Source organism: Brassica rapa, unplaced genomic scaffold (assembly GCF_000309985.2).
Source record: "Brassica rapa cultivar Chiifu-401-42 unplaced genomic scaffold, CAAS_Brap_v3.01 Scaffold0174, whole genome shotgun sequence".
Lineage (NCBI taxonomy): Eukaryota > Viridiplantae > Streptophyta > Magnoliopsida > Brassicales > Brassicaceae > Brassica > Brassica rapa.
The window spans coordinates 129,277-146,921 of NW_022610118.1; the positions used below are offsets into that span (position 1 = coordinate 129,277).

The 17,645-nt window shown below is 43.1% G+C and overlaps 1 protein-coding gene across 1 annotated transcript; it reads right to left on the minus strand.

The window, feature by feature from the left end:
• Positions 1–258: 258 nt before the first annotated feature.
• On the minus strand, positions 259–4,286 carry LOC117129820. The gene is made up of 2 exons (XM_033283055.1): positions 845–4,286; positions 259–264 (listed from the first exon to the last, which is right to left on the minus strand). Exons 1-2 carry the CDS (start codon positions 3,569–3,571, stop codon positions 259–261), a joined length of 2,733 nt encoding a protein of 910 aa, XP_033138946.1. The 5' UTR covers positions 3,572–4,286.
• Between the last annotated feature and the right edge of the window lie 13,359 nt (positions 4,287–17,645).

Consider the following 17,645-nt stretch of genomic DNA (forward strand, 5'->3'; position numbering starts at 1 on the left):
TGATAAGGTATAGGGAGAGGAGTATACAAACCGTGAGACTGAACCTTAGATTTAGCTTGCTTGCAAGTTGCACATCTCTCACATAGTTTCTCCACATCTCTTTTCATCCGAGGCCAAAAGAAGTGATCCTGCAAAGTTTTAAGAGTCTTTGCAACACCAAAGTGACCCATGAGACTTCCTCCATGAGATTCCCTAACAAACAAGTCTCTCAAAGAACAGTTAGGCACACACAATCGATTATCATAGAAAAGAAAACCATCATGTCTAAAGTAGTGTCCTACAGCCAATTTCTCACAAGAGTTGTAAGCCTCTCTAAAATCAGGATCATTCTCATACATTCCTTTAATCTGCTCAAATCCTAATAGCTTAGCATCAAGAGTGTTCAAGAGAACATACCTTCTGGATAGTGCATCAGCAACTATGTTTTCCTTACCTTGTTTATACTTGATGACATAAGGAAATGTCTCAATGAACTCAACCCACCTTGCGTGTCTCTTGCTGAGCTTGTTCTGTCCTTTGAGGTATTTGAGAGACTCATGATCTGTGTGTATGACGAATTCTTTAGGCCAGAGATAGTGCTGCCAAGTCTGCAAGGCTCTCACCAAGGCATACAGCTCTTTATCATAAGTTGCATAGTTGAGGGTAGCTCCTCCAAGCTTCTCACTGAAGTATGCAATGGGTCTCTTCTCCTGCATCAATACAGCACCAATACCAATTCCTGAGGCATCACATTCTATTTCAAAAGTTTTATGAAAGTCAGGAAGTATAAGAAGAGGGGCATGAGTAAGCTTCTCTTTAAGGCATTGGAAAGCAAGTTCTTGTGCTTCTCCCCACTTGAATCCACTTCTTTCTTGATTACTTCGGTCAAGGGAGATGCAATGGTGCTGAAGTCTTTCACAAAGCGCCTATAGAAGCCAGCAAGTCCATGGAAGCTTCTTACTTCACTCACGGTTTTAGGAATTGGCCATTCTTGTATAGCCCTTACTTTCTCCGGATCAACTTTAACCCCATCTGCACCCACAATAAAACCTAAAAAGACCAAGTTATCTGTGCAGAATGTACATTTCTTAAGATTAGCATAAAGTTTTTCTTTCCTCAACACATCAAGAACAGTCTTAAGATGGTCTATATGCTCTTCTAGACTCTGACTGTAGATTAGGATATCATCAAAGTAAACTACCACAAACAAACCTATAAAGGACCTAAGCACATGGTTCATCAATCTCATGAAAGTACTAGGTGCATTAGTCAATCCAAAGGGCATAACTAACCACTCATATAACCCATGCTTAGTCTTAAAGGCAGTTTTCCACTCATCTCCTTCTTTCATCCTAATCTGATGATATCCACTCTTTAGATCTATCTTAGAAAAGATGCATGAACCATGTAATTCATCAAGCATATCATCTAATCTAGGAATAGGATGGCGATACTTCACTGTTATATTGTTGATTGCTCTACAATCAACACACATGCGCCAGCTTCCATCTTTCTTGGGCACAAGCAGTACTGGAACAGCACAAGGGCTCATGCTCTCTCGGATATGCCCTTTCTCCATCAGTTCCTCTACTTGTCTTTGTAGTTCTTTGGTCTCAACCGGATTGGTTCTGTATGCTGGCCTGTTGGGAAGTGTAGAACCAGGCACAAAGTCAATTTGGTGTTCAATCCCTCGCACTGGTGGTAGTCCTTTGGGACTATCTTCTGGAAAAACATCTTGATATTCCTGCAAAAGAGACACAAGTTCACTCGGATACTCCGGTGCAATATCAGTAGTAGTCAAGAGTGATTCCTTATAGATAAACAAAAGAATAGGAAGGTTAGAGCAGAGAGATCTTTTAACATCACCAGACTTGGCATAGAAGTTTAGTTGCTTTGTTGATTCAGCGGGTAGATCAATCTCTTTCTTCTTTTGTAGTTGGAGCTGATCAACCTGAACTTCCTTAGGAGTCATAGGCACAAGAACTGTCTTTCTCCCTTTAAACTCAAAGGTGTGCTTGTTGGCATACCCATCATGTATCACACGTCTATCTGATTGCCACGGCCTTCCAAGGAGAATGTGTCCAGCTTCCATAGGCAGTACATCACAAAGAATCTCATCTTCATATTTACCAATGGCTAAGGGAACCACAACCTGAGTAGAGACTCTCATCTCGCCCTCTTCATTGAGCCATTGGAGCCTATATGGTTTAGGATGCTTCTGGACCCTCAAACCCAACTTTTTAACCATAGTCTCACTCGCAACGTTGACACAACTGCCTCCATCCACAATAAGACTACAGACCTTTCCTTGTACTAGACATCTAGTATAGAAGAGATTCTCTCTTTGCTCCATCTCTTCGGTCTTGCTTTGAAGACTCAAGGTTCTTCTAGCAACTAGCAACCTTCCAGCGACCGGGTTGGCAACATACTCCTCTTCTGAACTGTGATCTTCTTCGGCCTCTGTCTCCTCATCAGTAGATTCATATTCTCCATTGTCATGAAGGATCATCACACGTTTGTTGGTGCATTCATTAGCGTAGTGTCCTCTTCCTTGGCACTTAAAACACTTAACATCTCTTGATCTTGTAGTAGAGGCTTCAGCTTTCCCTTTATCCTTGCTGAGGGAACTAGTAGGTTTTTCCTCATCCTTTTGATATGACTTGCTCTCTTTCTGGTGACTTGGCTTATCTTCTTTAGCACCTTGATATCTAGTTCCATAGTTGCCTCGGGAGTGACCTTTTCTCTTTACTTGTTGTTCCACTAGAATGGCTTTGTGTAGCATCTCCTCCATCTCCAAGTAGTGTTGCATCTCCACACTGTCTTGTATCTCACGGTTGAGTCCTCCAAGAAACCGTGCCATAGTAGCTTCTCTATCCTCAGATATGCAAGCTCTTAACATCAACAACTCCATCTCCTGATAGTATTCTTCGACTGTCCGTGAGCCTTGCGTGAGTTTTCTTAGCTTCTGATGGAGATCCCGGTGGTAATGGCTAGGCACAAATCTCTTGCGCATGAGAGCCTTCATTTCTGCCCAAGTCTCAACAGGAAATTCCCCATTGCGCCTTCTATTGGTGACTAGTTGATCCCACCAACTCAAAGCATAATCATAGAACTCAGTAACAGCAATTTGAATCTTCTTAGCTTCTGAATAACGCCGACAATTGAAGACTAGATCAATCTTCTTCTCCCATTCTAGATAAGCATCAGGATCGGCTTTGCCATGGAAAGGAGGTATCTTGATCTTAACTCCAGCAAGCTCATCTCTTTGATACCTACGCCCTTCATGGTCACGTCTAGATCTTCTACTGCTGTGTCTAGAGGAAGAGCTATGTCTAGAAGCCGAGCTGTGCCGTGCCCTATCTCTTTCATAAAAGTTATCAGTTTCTTGTGAACCAGCATGCTCTTGTCGTTCACGTCCATTCCTCCTAGGTGCTTGCTGATGATCAGTCGTTTGGTCTTGTCTACCAGGGGCTCTCTGATCGTATCTCTCATCCAGCAACTTTACCAAGTCTTCCATTACTTGTTTGGTGATAGCTTCTTGTAGGAGTTTGTTTCTTCTCATATACGTTGCATCATCTTCTTCAGTTCCCATTGTTTTCTGTTACACACAAAAGACTGAAACAAGTAAGTAGTTCCACGGGCAATTTGATTTATGATTCGAGATTCAATGAAAGAAACAATCGGAAACAATCAAACAAATCTCAAGCGACGCGGCAAATCAATACCGTGATCAACAAGTAAGGAATTCAAATCGATTTTATTGACACAATCAACTCAGATTTATCAGAAAAGGATTCGAGATTCAACAGGTGATGATTTGAGATTAAACAAAACTTGATCTACGGTTCTAGTAACAGATCGAATCACACGAACACAAGGAACTTTCGGATCAAGCAACCTAGTAACGTAATCGACAAGAATGTGAAAAGTTTTATTCAAAACTTGATCAGAATCCTCAGATCTATCAATATTGAACCATGAAACAATAGATCTATCAATCCTATCAATGATACTAATCAGATCGAGTGAGAAACAACACGCAAATCCCAAATGATCAAAGATATAAAACGATAAAGAGTAGATCTTATGAACAAACAAAAGAGAAATCGAAACTCCCCTTCCAGAGTGCTCTGATACCACTTGATGAACTCCTAGGATGCGTCTCTGGATGGATCGGGATAGATCCTTGCATAAACGAGTCAAGGACTCAAGTTTATCAAGGTTTGTGGATTGATTGGTGACACAAGAGGCTGCGGAAAGGCTCCTTGATACTCCTAGGCTATAGATCGGATATGACACACCAAACTAAGGCCCTTAACACTGGATATTACACACCAGTAGACTGGATATTACACACCAGACACTTCAACAACTCGCAAAGCAAGAGAGAAGACACCAAAAAGGTTTTAAACAAAAGATAACTTAGATTAGAATGAGGGTTTGTGATACACTTAAATAGAGAGATCCTTGTACATGCACAAGGTCTCGAAAACATAAGAAAACATAAAGGAGAAGGCTCCACACGGTTTCAAAGTAATAACATAACACTTAGAGTAAAACATAATATAAGATAGTTGATGAAGTCGGTCCAAGGTGCCTTAGGCCGAGTTGCATCAAGATACATCAACTAGGAATGTGTAAGTGAACTTGATACCTCATTAAAAACCTTGATTAGAAAACCCATTGGGACAAAACTAATCAAGGGAAAAAGAGTATACCAAGCCACTTGCCTAGATGATGATCAGCTTGATGATAAGATCACCTGAATGGTGATGAGTGTGTCTTGGTGGCTCAAGCTTCTACCAAGACAGTCTTCTTGCTCCTTAGAGATCTTCAGTATGTTTCCAACAGCTTCCTTGAGTCTTCTTGTCATTGCACGAGTTATGGGACCTGTGGGAATGGCTAGGACATCTTCTTCTTCAGCTAGTGTATCTTCAGTCTCTCCTTCTCCATCTTTATCAACTAGCTGGTCCATGATCATATCAGGTCTGGAACATCTAGTGAAGAGAGGGAATGTACTGAGGCTAAAGAAAGCCATTTATGGGTTGAAGCAATCACCAAGAGCTTGGTATAACAAGTTGAGCACAACTCTGAATGGCCGAGGCTTCAAGAAGTCAGAATTGGATCACATTCTCTTTAAACTCACGACACCCTCAGGTATGGTTGCTCTCCTTGTGTATGTGGATGATATCATTATCACTGGGAGTGATAAGGAAGGTATCAAAGCAACCAAGGAGTTTCTAAAGTCTATGTTTGAAATCAAAGACTTGGGAGAAATGAAATACTTCCTTGGAATTGAGATTTGTAGATCCAAGGAAGGTTTGTTCATGTCCCAAAGGAAGTATACACTTGATCTTTTGAAAGGTGCAGGTGCTTATGGAGGCAAGACAGCAAGGATGCCAATGGAGGATGGCTACAAAGTACCAAGAGAGGGGGAGATTGAAGACAGCAAGCCATTTCATGATCCTAAACTCTATAGAACACTTGTTGGCAAATTGATTTACCTTACCATCACAAGGCCTGATATATGTTTTGCTGTGAACCAGGTGTTGAGTTGAGCTGAGTATATGTATGAAGAGCTAAGGAGTTGAAGAGGAAAGGAGATGAGGAAGCTTAAGGGAGTTTAGGGAGAGCATGGTACGGACATCCGTACAAGGCCGTACAAGCCGTACAGTCCGTACCATCCAAGCCTCAACCAAAGTTACCTTGCACAAGTGAAACGGTAACTATGGAAGAGTTACTCAAGTGGAGAAGGATCAGACCGTTTAGGGATAAGGCAGAGCGCGCCTTGACAGGCTGGAACAGCTGGAAAGGCAAGAGCATCTTGGTCCAAGATGCTAGATACTCCGCGCATGTGGAGAAGCTAATTGGCTAGTCCAAATGAGCTTATCCTCTCCTGATTGACCTCACATGCTTTAGTCCTCTCCTTGATTTCGAAAACCCTTGTATGCTCACTCTATATATTGTAACTCATCAACACTAATAAAGATTATGCAGTTTGAGTCTCTCTAATCTCTTAGACACTATGGTTCTCTCTTAGACTCTAAACGGCTCTCAAGTTACTTAGTCTTTCATAATCACTTCTAAACTTCACCTAAACTCTCACTTACATTCTAGTTACTCTAAAGATCTCTCAATCTCATTATGAGATTAAGAGATCCTTAGAGTAATCAGAATAAAGAGAAAGTTTAAGAAGTGATTAAGAGAAGTTTGTGAAAGATTAAAAGACTAGAGAGAGCCGTTTAGTGTCTAAGAGAGAACCATAGTGTCTAAGAGATTAGAGAGACTCAAACTGCATGATCTTATTAATGAGTGAGGTTACATATTTATATGGAAAGCATAAGGGTTTACAAGAGGCGAAATGGGCACTATTGAAGCATGTAGAGTCAAGGTTGCTTTCCGGATGATTGGATGATAAGGCTCACACGCTTTGCCTCTTTACAGCCTGTTCCAGCCTGGCACGCTCTTCCCTTATCCACTCAACGGTCTGATCCCTTCTCCTTAAGCCCTCAAGGTAACATTTCCTTGTTACCGTTTCACTTGGTCGAGTTGGGTAAGTTTTGGTCGAGACCTTTGGTACGGACGGTACGGCCGTGTACGGCCTTGTACGGCCTTGTACGGCCTTGTACGGCCGTTCGTACCATTCATACCAAAACTCCCCAAGCTTCTCCATTTCTTCTCCTCTTCAACTCCTCTTCTCTCCATACCAATATAATCAACTCAACTCAACACTCCCCCTCAAGCTTAGCTTTGTGAAAGCCTAAGCTTGGAAAGCTACAAGATCTTCCTCATTAAAAACCTCACCAAAGAAAACCCAATGGGATAAAACTTTGATGAGGGAAAAAGAGTAAAGACCTTGCAGCTAAGGGGATTAGCTCCTTCTCTTCCCAAGATCTATGAGTCCCAATCTGATGTGAATGGACTCCATAGTCTTTTGCCTTGCAGCCTTGGTGAACACATCCGCTAGCTGATCTTCACTCCTTGTATAGCATGGCAAGATCACCCCTAGCACAATCATCTGTCTCACCTTGTGGCAATCAACCTCAATGTGCTTTGTCCTCTCATGAAACACCGAGTTGGATGCAATGTGGATAGCAGCTTGATTGTCACAATGCATTGTCATTGGAGTTGCTTGATCAATCTCCAAGTGCTTCAAGATGCCTTTGATCCATACCAACTCGTTGGTAAGCTTCAGCATGGCTCTATACTCGGCTTCTGCACTTGAACATGACACTACCTTCTGCTTCTTGCTCTTCCAAGTCACCAAGTTGCCTCCAATGAATGTGCAATAGCCTGTAGTTGATCTCCTGTCTGCTCTATCACCAGCCCAATCCGCATCACAATATCCCACCACTTCAGTGCTTCCATTGCAGCCCATCCATACCCCTTGATCAGGTGAGCCGTTGAGATACATCAAGATCCTCTCCACCATACGCCAGTGATGTTCCTTAGGCACTTGCATGTGTTGACTCACCTGATTCACCGCAAAACAGATATCAGGTCTAGTTATAGTAAGGTAAATCAGTTTTCCAACTAGTTTTCTATAGAGTTTAGGATCCTGATAAGGTTTGCTGTCTTCCATCTCCCCCTCTCGTGGGACTTTGTAGCCATCCTCCATAGGCATTCTTGCTGTCTTGCCTCCATAAGCACCTGCATCTTTCAAAAGATCAAGTGTATATTTCCTTTGAGACATGAACAAACCTTCCTTGGATCTACATATCTCAATTCCAAGGAAGTATTTCATTTCTCCCAAGTCTTTAATCTCAAACATGGATTTAAGAAACTCCTTGGTTGCTATGATACCTTCCTTATCACTCCCTGTGATAATGATATCATCAACATACACAAGGAGAGCAATCATACCTGAGGGAGTCGTGAGAGTGAAGAGAGTGTGATCTAGTTCAGACTTCTTGAAGCCTCGACCATTCAGAGTAGTGCTCAGCTTGTTGTACCAAGCTCTTGGTGATTGCTTCAGCCCATAGATAGCTTTCTTCAGTCTCAACACATTCCCACTCTTCACTAAGTGTTCAAGACCTGGAGGTGGATGCATATATACTTCATCCTCAAGTTCACCTTGTAGAAAAGCATTCTTCACATCCATTTGCCATAACCCCCATCCAAGATTCACAGCCAAGCTTAGTACAATCCGGATTGTGTGTAGTTTAGCTACTGGTGCAAAGGTTTCTATGTAATCTTCTCCATAAGTTTGAGTGAAACCTCTTGCAACTAGCCTTGACTTCTTCCTCTCAATCTTTCCATCCGCTTTGTACTTGATTGTGAATATCCATCTACTGGTCACAGCCTTCTTTCCTTTTGGTAACTCACTCTCATACCATGTATCATTCTTGATCATAGCTCCTGCCTCAGCTCCAACTGATTCCTTCCATTCTTTATCCATGATTGCTTCTTCATAGCTTCTTGGGATGTAGTTCTCATCCAAGTTAACCATGAAGGCACAATGTTCTTCTGGATATTGAGCAAAGGAGCACACGGCTTGAGAAGGATGCTCCACAGCTTGGGCATTGTAGTACACTCTCGTGTTTACCCAGCTAGAAGGATCCTTCCTTATCCTTGTGCTCCTTCTTAGTGGCTGCACAACCGGTTCTTCTTCCTGTTGTTCTTCTACCACTTCATCTTGAGAAGGTGTTTGCCTCACACCATGATCATGACCATGACCATCAGAGCCTATGCTCTCTTCTCCTTCATTCTCTACTCCTCCTTCATCCTGGTTAGTCTCTTGCATAGGTTCCTGGTTAGTCTCTTGCATAGGTTCCTCATGCTCCTCTCCTCCCTCATGATCAAGGTGGGATGGTGAACCACCTTCAGGAGGTGTGGTTGCGTGATTCCTTGGATCCTGGGATGTACTGATTCCAAGACCTTCAAGGATGATCCGCAAGGTGGTTGCCCTGTCTGATGTTAAGTCCTTCAGGTCTTCTTGATTCTTTTCTTCATAGTATCCTCTATCTTCCAAGAACTTCACATCTCTAGATACAAGAACTCTTCTTGCTATAGGATCATAGCATTTGTATCCTTTCTGTGTAGCTGAGTATCCTATGAACACAGCCTTAGTACTTCTTGCTTCTAGCTTGTTGATCAGCTCTCCTGGTTTGAGCACAAAGCATAGGCACCCAAAGACTCGCAAGTAATCAAGAGCTGGTTTGTACCTGTTCAGAACTTCAAATGGAGCCTTCTCATTCAGAACCTTGGTTGGAGTTCTGTTGATCAAGTAACAAGCAGTGGCAACCGCATCACTCCAAAATCTCTTTGGAACATTACTCTGAAACATAAGAGACCTTGCCACTTCCATGAGATGTCTATTCTTCCTCTCAGCCACTCCATTTTGCTGTGGAGTATACGGACAGCTTGTTTGATGTAGGATCCCATGCTGTGATAGGTGTTGCTTGAATGCATGACTTGTGTACTCTCCTCCATTATCTGATCTCAAAATTTTAATCTTAGCATGATAATGGTTAGTTACATAAGTTTGAAAGTTCTAAATGCATCAAGTACCCTATCTTTGGTCTGAATTAAGGTTAACCAGGTGTATTTGGATTTTTCATCAATGAATGTGACAAAATACTTATAACTATCTCTAGATAAGCAAGGAGCAGTCCACACATCTGAATGAATTAGATCAAAGCAATTATCATAAACGGTAGTAGACTTTTGAAACACAGTTCTACAATGCTTGCCTAAAATGCAAGCTTCACAATCTTTGTTCTCAAACACAACACCTGGTACCATTAAGTTCAAAGCTTTAACATGAGGGTGTCCTACTCTAGCATGCCACAATGCATTTTTATTCAACAAAGAAGCAGAAGTAAACGAGCAACTATAATCAGGAACAGAAGTGAGTTCTTCAAGCATATAGAGATCTCCCTTAGTCACTCCTTTCCCAATCAATCTGCTGCTCTCAATATCCTGAAACTTCACATCATTAGGACTAAAGATAACATTGCATTGTAAATCATTAGTACATTTCTTCACAGATAATAGGTTTGATGTGAATTCAGGCATGTAAAAAGCTCTAGATTCTTTGTTAAACAACTTAAGCTTTCCTATTCCTCTAATAGGTATCTTATCCCCATTTGCTATCATCACATGCCCATGCGTAGGTTCTATATCCTTAATCAAGTTCTCATCACTTATCATATGATGTGATGCACCAGAATCAACAATCAATGGTTTACCTACTCGTTTAGCATTATGACATAGATTACTAAGTAATGGATGCATCCTATCAGTTCTAGCAATGTGAGCATGTCTATACTCATTTCTAGCTTCTAACCGTTCTACTAGTTCTCTAATCAAGTGATCATCCTTATATGCAATCATAGAAGCTCCAAAGGAATAACCATAAGTGTTACCGTTTTCCTTTAGCATTTTGAAGAGAGCATCAAGGTCTGATCTCTTGATGTAGTCATCATTGCTGCGTGAGCTTGAGGCGCCTGTGTAAGCCACCAGAGACTTCCCATTCCCATCATTGCCTCCAAGCCCATCCACTTCACTTGCCTTGCTGGTGCCAGCTCCACTTGAGCCTTCAGTCACATTTGCCCTTCCCTCACGCTCCTTCATGAACTTGGCCGGCTTGAGGTGTGGGTGTAGTATCCAGCATTGGCTCTTCTTATGACCATGCTTCTTGCAATGATCACAGTTGCCATTGAACTTCCTGTCCTCGTACTTCCCGTGAGATGCCTTGTTTGCTTGTGGAGTCTCGGTTGAATCCTCATGAGCTGCTTGATTGGCAAGAGAGAGCTCCCCCTTTCCTCCAAACAGCCCCATAGATCCCTGCTCCCTTTGGATTTGCGCACACACCTCCTCAAGGTCCGGAAGCTTGTCTGACCTTAGCATGTGCTGGATGAGTTGAGTGTAGGCCGGGTTCAGTGTGAGAAGCAACCCAAAGACCTTGTCTTGCTCGCGCCTCTCATTCAACTGATCTGGATCAGTTGTGCTCGGCCTCAGCATCTCCAGCTCTGACCATAAGGACCTGAACCTCCCCAAGTGCTTAGTGAACTCCATGTCCTCTTGTGCAAGACGGTTGATCGCTAGCTTCACTTCAAACACACGGCTGAGGTTGGAAGTGTTCCCATACACCTTCTTCAGCGTGTCCCACAGCTCCTTGGCTGATTCACAGTAGCTGTAGGCATCCAAGATAGCTGGGTCCAAGGATGCGTGTAGAACCGTCATCACCAGCATGTCTTCTTGTTGCCATTTCTCCACAGCCGCTTCATTGGAGACCTCTTCTTGATCTCCTCCCTGAGTAATGAGTTTCGGAGCCTCCCCTGTTGTGATGTGCCCCCACAAACCCTTACTTCCCACCGCAGTCTTCACCATCCGAGACCACACAAGGTAGTTGCTACCTTTGAAAGTAACCGCTACCTTCATCCTCATGTTCATCCCATGTTCCATCTTTGCTTGACTTGAAAACTTGAATCTTGAATCTCGTACACACCAACCTTGAGTCTAGAATCACGCACACACACACAGACCGTAGCACAGCTTCAACTAGAACGTATCACAGCTTCAACACCTTCAAGACTACTCGCGTGTAGCTTCAAAGCCGTTAGCTTGTAACTCTCTAAAGATCAAACCCCAGATTCAAATGAACCTGGCTCTGATACCATATGAGATTAAGAGATCCTTAGAGTAATCAGAATAAAGAGAAAGTTTAAGAAGTGATTAAGAGAAGTTTGTGAAAGATTAAGAGACTAGAGAGAGCCGTTTAGTGTCTAAGAGAGAACCATAGTGTCTAAGAGATTAGAGAGACTCAAACTGCATGATCTTATTAATGAGTGAGGTTACATATTTATATGGAAAGCATAAGGGTTTACAAGAGGCGAAATGGGCACTATTGAAGCATGTAGAGTCAAGGTTGCTTTCCGGATGATTGGATGATAAGGCTCACACGCTTTGCCTCTTTACAGCCTGTTCCAGCCTGGCACGCTCTTCCCTTATCCACTCAACGGTCTGATCCCTTCTCCTTAAGCCCTCAAGGTAACATTTCCTTGTTACCGTTTCACTTGGTCGAGTTGGGTAAGTTTTGGTCGAGACCTTTGGTACGGACGGTACGGCCGTGTACGGCCTTGTACGGCCTTGTACGGCCGTCCGTACCATTCATACCAAAACTCCCCAAGCTTCTCCACTTCTTCTCCTCTTCAACTCCTCTTCTCTCCATACCAATATAATCAACTCAACTCAACACTCATATGGTATCAGAGCCAGGTTCATTAGAATCTGGGGTTTGATCTTTAGAGAGTTACAAGCTGAAGGCTTTGAAGCTACACGCGAGTAGCTTTGAAGGTGTTGGAGCTGCGCTACGTTCTGTGTTTGTGCGTGATTCAAGACTCAAGGTTGGTGTGTGTACGTGATTCAAGACTCAAGATTTCATCAGATTCAAGCTGTTCAAGTCAAGCTGAGTAAAGATGGAGCATGGGATGAGCATGAGGATGAAGGTGGCGGTTACTTTCAAGGGTAGCAACTACCTTGTGTGGTCTCGGATGGTGAAGACTGCGGTGGGAAGTAAGGGTTTGTGGGGGCACATCACAACAGGGGAGGCTCCGAAACTCATTACTCAGGGAGGAGATCAAGAAGAGGTCTCCAATGAAGCGGCTGTGGAGAAATGGCAACAAGAAGACATGTTGGTGATGACGGTTCTACACGCATCCTTGGACCCAGCTATCTTGGATGCTTACAGCTACTGTGAATCAGCCAAAGAGCTGTGGGACACGCTGAAGAAGGTGTATGGGAACACTTCCAACCTCAGCCGTGTGTTTGAAGTGAAGCTAGCGATCAACCGTCTTACACAAGAGGACATGGAGTTCACTAAGCACTTGGGGAGGTTCAGGTCCTTATGGTCAGAGCTGGAGATGCTGAGGCCGAGCACAACTGATCCAGACAGCTGAATGAGAGGCGCGAGCAAGACAAGGTCTTTGGGTTGCTCCTCACACTGAACCCGGCCTACACTCAACTCATTCAGCACATGTTGAGGTCAGACAAGCTTCCGGACCTTGAGGAGGTGTGTGCGCAAATCCAAAGGGAGCAGGGATCTATGGGGTTGTTTGGAGGAAAGGGGGAGCTCTCTCTTGCCAATCAAGCAGCTCATGAGGACTCGACCGAGGCTCCACAAGCAAACAAGGCATCTCACGGGAAGTATGAGGACAGGAAGTTCAATGGCAACTGTGATCATTGCGAGAAGCATGGTCATAAGAAAAGCCAATGCTGGATACTACACCCACACCTCAAGCCGGCCAAGTTCATGAAGGAGCGTGAGGGAAGGGCAAATGTGACTGAAGGTTCAAGTGGAGCTGGCACCAGCAAGATGAGTGAAGTGGATGGGCTTGGAGGCAATGATGGGAATGGGAAGTCTCTTGTGGCTTACACTGGCGCCTCAAGCTCACGCAGCAATGATGACTACATCAAGAGATCAGACCTTGATGCACTCTTCAAAATGCTAAAGGAAAACGGTAACACTTATGGTTATTCCTTTGGAGCTTCTATGATTGCATATAAGGATGATCACTTGATTAAAGAACTAGTAGAACGGTTAGAAACTAGGAATGAGTATAGAAATGCCCACATTGCTAGAACTGATAGGATGCATCCATTACTTAGTAATCTATGTCATAATGCTAAACGAGTAGGTAAACCATTGATTGTTGATTCTGGTGCATCACATCATATGATAAGTGATGAGAACTTGATTAAGGATATAGAACCTACGCATGGGCATGTGATGATAGCAAATGGGGATAAGATACCTATTAGAGGAATAGGAAAGCTTAAGTTGTTTAACAAAGAATCTAGAGCTTTTTACATGCCTGAATTCACATCAAACCTATTATCTGTGAAGAAATGTACTAATGATTTACAATGCAATGTTATCTTTAGTCCTAATGATGTGAAGTTTCAGGATATTGAGAGCAGCAGATTGATTGGGAAAGGGGTGACTAAGGGAGATCTCTATATGCTTGAAGAACTCACTTCTGTTCCTGATTATAGTTGCTCATTTACTTCTGCTTCTTTGTTGAATAAAAATGCATTGTGGCATGCTAGAGTAGGACACCCTCATGTTAAATCTTTGAACTTAATGGTACCAGGTGTTGTGTTTGAGAACAAAGATTGTGAAGCTTGTATTTTAGGCAAGCATTGTAGAACTGTGTTTCAAAAGTCTACTACTATCTATGATAACTGCTTTGATCTAATTCATTCTGATGTGTGGACTGCCCCTTGCTTATCTAGAGATAGTTATAAGTACTTTGTCACATTCATTGATGAAAAATCCAAATACACCTGGTTAACCTTAATTCAGACCAAAGATAGGGTACTTGATGCATTTAGGAACTTTCAAACTTATGTAACTAACCATTATCATGCTAAGATTAAAATTTTGAGATCAGATAATGGAGGAGAGTACACAAGTCATGCATTCAAGGAACACTTATCACAACATGGGATCCTACATCAAACAAGCTGTCCGTATACTCCACAGCAAAATGGAGTGGCTGAGAGGAAGAATAGGCACCTCATGGAAGTGGCAAGGTCTCTTATGTTTCAGAGTAATGTTCCAAAGAGATTCTGGAGTGATGCGGTTGCCACTGCTTGTTACTTGATCAACAGAACTCCAACCAAGGTTCTGAATGAGAAGGCTCCATTTGAAGTTCTGAACAGGTACAAACCAGTGCTTGATTACTTGCGAGTCTTTGGATGTCTATGCTTTGTGCTCAAACCAGGAGAGATGATCAACAAGCTAGAAGCAAGAAGTACTAAGGCTGTGTTCATAGGGTACTCAGCTACACAGAAAGGATACAAATGCTATGATCCTATAGCAAGGAGAGTTCTTGTATCTAGAGATGTGAAGTTCTTGGAAGATAGAGGATACTATGAAGAAAAGAACCAAGAAGACTTGAAGGACTTAACATCAGACAAGGCCACCACCTTGCGGATCATCCTTGAAGGTCTTGGAATCAGTACATCCCAGGATCCAAGAGATCACGCAACAACACCTCCTGAAGTTGGTTCACCATCCCACCTTGATCATGAGGGAGGAGAGACGCATGAGGAGGAGCCTATGCAAGAGGCTAACCAAGATGAAGGAGAAGAGAGCATAGGCTCTGATGGTCATGGGCATGATCATGGTGTGATACAAACACCTTCTCAAGATGAAGTGGTAGAAGAACAACAGGAAGAAGAACCGGTTGTGCAGCCACTAAGAAGGAGTACAAGGATAAGGAAGGATCCTTCCAGTTGGGTAAACACGAGAGTGTACTACAATGCCCAAGCTGTGGAGCATCCTTCTCAAGCCGTGTGCTCCTTTGCTCAATATCCAGAAGCACATTGCGCTTTCATGGTAAACTTGGATGAGAATCACATCCCAAGAAGCTATGAAGAGGCAATGAAGGATAAAGAATGGAAGGAGTCAGTAGGAGATGAAGCAGGAGCTATGATCAAGAATGATACATGGTATGAGAGTGAGTTACCAAAAGGGAAGAAGGCTGTGACTAGTAGATGGATCTTCACAATCAAGTACAAAGCGGATGGAAAGATTGAGAGGAAGAAGTCAAGACTGGTTGCAAGAGGCTTTACTCAAACCTATGGAGAGGATTATGTTTAGACATTTGCACCAGTAGCTAAGTTGCATACAATCCGAATTGTATTAAGCTTGGCTGTGAACCTTGGATGGGGCTTATGGCAAATGGATGTGAAGAATGCATTCCTACAAGGGGAACTTGAGGATGAAGTATATATGCATCCCCCACCAGGCTTGGAACACTTAGTGAAGAAGGGAAATGTGTTGAGACTGAAGAAGGCTATCTATGGGTTGAAGCAATCACCAAGAGCTTGGTACAACAAGTTGAGCACAACTCTAAATGGCCGAGGCTTCAAGAAGTCTGAACTAGATCACACTCTCTTTACACTCACAACTCCCTCAGGTATGATTGCACTCCTTGTGTATGTTGATGATATCATTATCACAAGGAGTGATAAGGAAGGTATCATTGCAACCAAGGAGTTTCTTAAGTCCATGTTTGAGATTAAAGACTTGGGAGAGATGAAATACTTTCTTGGGATTGAGATATGTAGATCCAAGGAAGGTTTATTCATGTCCCAAAGGAAGTATTCACTTGATCTCTTGAAAGGTGCAGGGGCTTATGGGGGCAAGACAGCAAGGATGCCTATGGAGGATGGCTACAAAGTTCCACGAGAGGGGGAGATTGAAGACAGCAAACCTTATCAGGATCCTAAACTCTATAGAAAACTAGTTGGCAAATTGATTTATCTTACTATAACTAGACCTGACATTTGTTTTGCTGTGAATCAGGTGAGTCAACACATGCAAGTGCCTAAGGAACATCACTGGCACATGGTGGAGAGGATCTTGATGTATCTCAACGGCTCACCTGATCAAGGAGTATGGATGGGCTGCAATGGAAGCACTGAAGTGGTGGGATACTGTGATGCGGATTGGGCTGGTGATAGAGCAGACCGGAGATCAACCACAGGCTATTGCACATTCATTGGAGGCAACTTGGTGACTTGGAAGAGTAAGAAGCAGAAGGTGGTGTCCTGCTCAAGTGCAGAAGCTGAGTATAGAGCCATGCTGAAGCTCACCAACGAGTTAGTATGGATCAAAGGCATCTTGAAGCATTTGGAGATTGATCAAGCCACGCCAATGACCATGCATTGTGACAACCAAGCCGCCATTCACATTGCCTCCAACTCGGTGTTCCATGAGAGAACCAAGCACATTGAAGTTGATTGTCACAAGGTGAGGCAGATGATCACCTTAGGAGTCATCTTGCCATGCTACACAAGGAGTGAAGATCAGTTAGCGGATGTGTTTACCAAGGCTGCAAGACAGAAGACAATGGAGTCCATTCACATCAGGTTGGGCCTCATTGATCTTGGGAAGAGAAGGAGCTAGTCCCCTTAGCTGCAAGGTCTTTACTCTTTTTCCCTCATCAAAGTTTTATCCCATTGGGTTTTCTTTGGTGAGGTTTTTAATGAGGAAGATCTTGTGGCTGTCCAAGCTTAGGCTTTCACAAAGCTAAGCTTGAGGGGGAGTGTTGAGTTGAGCTGAGTATATGTATGAAGAGCTAAGGAGTTGAAGAGGAAAGGTGATGAGGAAGCTTAAGGGAGTTTAGGGAGAGCATGGTACGGACGTCCGTACAAGGCCGTACAAGCCGTACAGTCCGTACCATCCAAGCCTCAACCAAAGTTACCTTGCACAAGTGAAACGGTAACTATGGAAGAGTTACTCAAGTGGAGAAGGATCAGACCGTTTAGGGATAAGGCAGAGCGCGCCTTGACAGGCTGGAACAGCTGGAAAGGCAAGAGCATCTCGGTCCAAGATGCTAGATACTCCGCGCATGTGGAGAAGCTAATTGGCTAGTCCAAATGAGCTTATCCTCTCCTGATTGACCTCACATGCTTTAGTCCTCTCCTTGATTTCGAAAACCCTTGTATGCTCACTCTATATATTGTAACTCATCAACACTAATAAAGATTATGCAGTTTGAGTCTCTCTAATCTCTTAGACACTATGGTTCTCTCTTAGACTCTAAACGGCTCTCAAGTTACTTAGTCTTTCATAATCACTTCTAAACTTCACCTAAACTCTCACTTACATTCTAGTTACTCTAAAGATCTCTCAATCTCATACCAGGTGA